General features: G+C 35.3%; 1 protein-coding gene across 1 annotated transcript; it reads left to right on the forward strand.

Moving 5' to 3' along the window:
* The first annotated feature begins 1,948 nt into the window (after positions 1 to 1,948).
* LOC105223637 (ras guanine nucleotide exchange factor B) lies at positions 1,949 to 4,668 on the forward strand. The gene is made up of 2 exons (XM_011201398.4): positions 1,949 to 2,638; positions 3,683 to 4,668. The coding sequence occupies exons 1-2, from the start codon at positions 2,384 to 2,386 to the stop codon at positions 4,289 to 4,291; spliced, it is 864 nt and encodes a 287-aa protein (XP_011199700.2). The 5' UTR covers positions 1,949 to 2,383; the 3' UTR covers positions 4,292 to 4,668.

Raw genomic sequence — 4,668 nt, forward strand, 5'->3', positions numbered from 1 at the left:
AAATAAAAAAAATTATATAATAATATGGAAGCAAATAGCCAAAATTTTATATTTATATACAAGGATGATGCAGAATTCAAAATTGTTGAAGTTTTTGGTCGCTACTTTATCAATTACAGATAAATGCCTCTAAATGTTGATCGAAAGGTAAATCTATGTGCTCAGCCGTTCGTAACTAATTTTGCCACCTGAAAAATACTCAACCAGAAGCACTGAAAATTACTTTCATAGTTTGCCAGCTGGGTCACAGTGGTATTTGAAACCTTGGACTAAACTGATATAAAGTTTATCAATATGATCTGTATAAAGTCAGTCCTTGCGAATATTGGAAAAGACTTACGGTTATTCAGCTTTATCAAAAACACAACCCTTCGAGTGGTACAAAGCCTTCATGGTCGCGAGATCGTTGAAGATATTGCTCTTTATGAACGACCTTCGACTATTCAACTGATGAAAATATTAAAAAAGTGAAAGATATGGTGCTTCGAAATCGTCAAACAAGTATTAGAGAGATGGCAAGAGAGCTCGACATCTCCCGCGAGTCCGTGCGAATAAATTTGGTAAATATTTTGGGTATGAAACGCGTTCTTGCTCTACTCGTCTCGATAAAAGAGTACCGTAAACAGGTTTCTGGACATGCTTGATCATACGAATTCAAATTCCACATTCAGGGATAACACTATAATCCGATAAGACGTGGGTTTATGAGTTTGGCATGTCAACAACCATCAGAATGGAGGGAAAAAACGAGTCCTAACCAAAACCAAAACAATCCTAAGTTGCTCAAAAATCAAGATGGTGTTCATTTTTTTCGATATTCGTGGTTTGGTGCATCATGAATTTGTTCCATAGAGACAAACGTTCAATAAGAATTCCTATTTGGCCGTATTGAGGTGTTAGCGTAATTATATCCATCGAAAACGGTCGGAAGAACAATTCATGGATTTTATATGATGATAATGCACCACTGCATCAAGCGACGATTTTAAATCACAAATGCAATGATTGCCATCGATCAAACGTATTCAGCAGACTGGGCTCCGAGTGATTTTTTTTTTTCGCTCCGTGGAACTCGTTTTCAATTGATCGAAGAGATAAAACGAAATTCGCTAAATGAGCTGAAGGCCATTCCAAAAAATGGTTATGAAAGGTGTTTCAGGGACTGGAAAAATCGTTGACATAAGTATAATACATCTGGTGGGGATTACTTTGACGGTCACAAAATAGATATTGACAAATAATTAAATATTTTTCATTTTATTTACAACTTCTGGGAACTTTTTTGTCAAGAACGAAATCAGAAAATATTAATTGAACTACAAGCTGTAAGGTTTTGCCCAACATCCTGCTGATTTTGGAATAATAATCGTTCCTAACTTCGACAATCCTAAAATTTTGACAATTCCCAGAAGCAGCAAAATGAAATGAGAATTTTTCGTTTACATGTCTAAAAAATAGTTATTCACATTACAAAATCCAATATCATCCAATCAGTGATGATAATTTTCTCCTCATGATGACTGGTTCTGTTTCCCTACACGGCACATTGTACCTATTTATGATGCATGTGCTGCACGCGTGTGTTTGTTGTGATTTATTTTTAGTCAACGCAGACGTAGACGCGGAACATGTGTTTCTGTGGCATTGTTTCGCTGTATTCAAAGTGCATATGTTTTTATTTTTATAACTCAATTCTTTTTTCGTCTCAATGTTGCCTTTCAAAATGTGGCTTTCGGTCGCTATAATGTATGGAATTATTAAAAATGTGGCGTTAAAATGAGAAAATATCTCAAAATAAAACCGAAAATAAGCCTAAATGGGCAGAAAAGAAAATAATAAGAAAGTGAAAAGTTTTTGAAGTGCAACGGACAGCAAACATTGCAGTCATAGCGCACTATACATATGCTGCTTTAGGCAGCAACTGAAAAGAGAGCATGCAACATAGTGGTGGCGGTGGAGTGCTGCGTGGTGTACGAACGTACTGAAAAGAGCAGTCGGAGCAATGTTGTAGCAACGCTGGGAAAATTGTGACTGTTGCTGTTTGTTTGTTCAAATATATTTTTGGGCGGGAAATGTTTATGTTTTTTCGTTTTCCAATATACATACGTGTGTGGGTATGTAAGGGTGTATTTCAGTATTTTTGTATTTGACTGAGCTAGTGTAGCAGCAAAAGAGCACTTGGTGTGGGTATAAGGATAGTGAGCCGTTTGAAAATCTCGACATTCAACGCGCAGATTTTGTAGTGTACGGAAGGATTGAAAGTGCGGCCGCTAGAAACAATTTATTTACTGTTACAAGTGCACTTGCATGCTGGTTTGTGCATATAGGCAAGAAAAAAATTCGAAAAAAATATCAAAAAAAACATTCAAAACAAATCAAACAAATGGGTTTAACGTACAAAGCATTGAAATACAGAGATATCAAAACGAATGTGACCAATGCGAAGGCGAGTGGCTTGGCTGACGATGCCAAAGCTGTAGAGACAATAGCACAACAACAAGCAGCTACTTTGTCCATAGAAGCGAGCACAGCACAAGTGAATGCAACAACAACAACATTGCCGGAAAATCAACAACAATTCACTGCTGATCACATAATGAAATTGTGCTTATTTTTGGCCGAAAAGTCCAGAGCTAAGGTGAGAAAATTGCCGCGAATTTGGCGGAAAATTGTGTTTTTTGTAAAATGTGTGTGTTTGAAAAGTTTTTACATTAAACTAGAGATAAACAAATATGGCCGAAAGTGGAAAATTTAATAATAAACAAATCAAATTCATGAAAACAAAAAAAAATAATAAAAACTATTTTTAATAATGTCGGAAATTTTAAGTGAGCAGATTTGGAAATAATGAAGTGTATAAAGTGTTTAAATTTGGCTGTAAAATTTCAAACTATTAACAAACAATGCGTATGTAGTTATTTAAAAATAAGAAAAAATTTTAACTTCGGCTGTACCGAAGCTACTATATTCTTCAGAGGTGCGTTTCTTATAGCACGAGGGATAAAAAACGTACTTATCTCGATTTTGTATAGCGAAGCCTTAGATCATAATCGATGTCAAATTTCGTCACGATATCTTGTCAAATAAGAAAGTTTTGGTGCAAGTACTTGATTTTGATCGGTCAGTTTGTATGACAGGTATATGCTATAGTTTTCTGATCTCAATGATTTTTATGGAAATTTTAGCGATGTCTTAGTCAGTAATTAGTGCCAAATTTCGTCACGATATCCTGTCAAATAAAAAAGTTTTGGTGCAAGAACTTGATTTTGATTGAACAGTTTGTATGACAGCTATATGCTATAGTTGTCCGATATATGAGATTCCGACAAATGAGCAGCATCTTAGAGAGAAAAGGATATGTGCAAAATTTCAGATCAACAACTCAAAAACTGAGTGTATACAGAGAAACAAACATGGCTGAATGGACTCAGCTCATCAGGCAGATCATTTATAATATTTTATAGTATCGTATTTTATAGTGATCGTGGCAAACTTAATATACTTTTATCAGATCTTATGATTGATCTTTGATACCTAAATTAGATAAAAATAGCAAATCACATTTTTATCGCAAAATTGATGTCCTTTTTCATAAGAATTAATATTTATCTCCCAATATAGTTATTAAAAAAAAAAACTTTCTGCTAATCTCTCCTAATTCTCTTTCATTTCTTTTTTCCAGCAACTACAACAGAGCCAACAAATGAACGCCCGCCGATTTTATGAAAGCTTCCTTCAAGAAACAACGGACGGTGCCGAGGAAGAGCAAATGCTTTGCGACAATGATGCCGATAATTTACACAACCATTTAGAGAATTTTGAAAACAAATTAAAATCGTCAAAACCCAAATTACACACACACACTCCCCACCAAACGAGTCCACGTACCATAAGGCGAACCAAAATAAAAACGACGGAAAAACACACTAAACACACTGTGTTAACGGATAAATTTTCCACCTCCAGCAGTACAAATTTTCTCAACTATAGCCAACTACCTGATGTCTGCGAAAAAACACATGAAGACATACAAAACTTGCACCAGCAGCAACAACATCAACAGGATAAACGTGATATTCTATTAAAAATACGACAGCAAATTTTTGAACGTAAGCGTTTGCGACAAGTGCTGAGTGGTGGTCAGCGACAGAATGCACAATATCCGCTCGCAACACAGCAGCATCATCAGCACCAACAACAACAACAACAGCTTGAAAACGGCTACAACGACGCACAGCTGCAACAGCAAGTGGAGCTTCAACGATTGGCGGATGTTTGGCGTCCTTGGTGATACACATTCGTGTGTGTGTGTGTGTGTCAACAGTATTTTTCGTTTCGTTAAAATAGAGTTTTGCATTTCGAAACAGATGGTAACTGCTTTAATAGGAAATATAAGTATGAAAGTGTGGTTAGGGCAGGAGATCTTATCCAAAGACTAAATATGCGGTACATATGTAGGTATACTATACTATGCTTATTTTGTACGCTTAGGTTTAAGTTTATACTAAAAATTCAGCTCTAAGTGTGTGTTAACTAACTGCTTCCAATATTCTGTATTACAAATGTATGTATATTGATTAAAATTGATAATATCAATGTTTATTGAATAAAATACCAAAGACTTTACTTATACAACAAACAGAAGCTTGAACTTTTTAAATTTTTTTT

Source organism: Bactrocera dorsalis, chromosome 4 (assembly GCF_023373825.1).
Source record: "Bactrocera dorsalis isolate Fly_Bdor chromosome 4, ASM2337382v1, whole genome shotgun sequence".
NCBI classification, from domain to species: Eukaryota; Metazoa; Arthropoda; class Insecta; order Diptera; family Tephritidae; genus Bactrocera; species Bactrocera dorsalis.

Coding starts and splice junctions, on each gene's coding strand:
- LOC105223637 (XM_011201398.4), top strand. CDS start 2,384: ATGGGTTTAACGTACAAAGCATTGAAATACAGAGATATCAAAACGAAT. Junction 2,639..3,682: donor CCGAAAAGTCCAGAGCTAAG/GTGAGAAAATTG, acceptor TCTTTTTTCCAG/CAACTACAACAGAGCCAACA.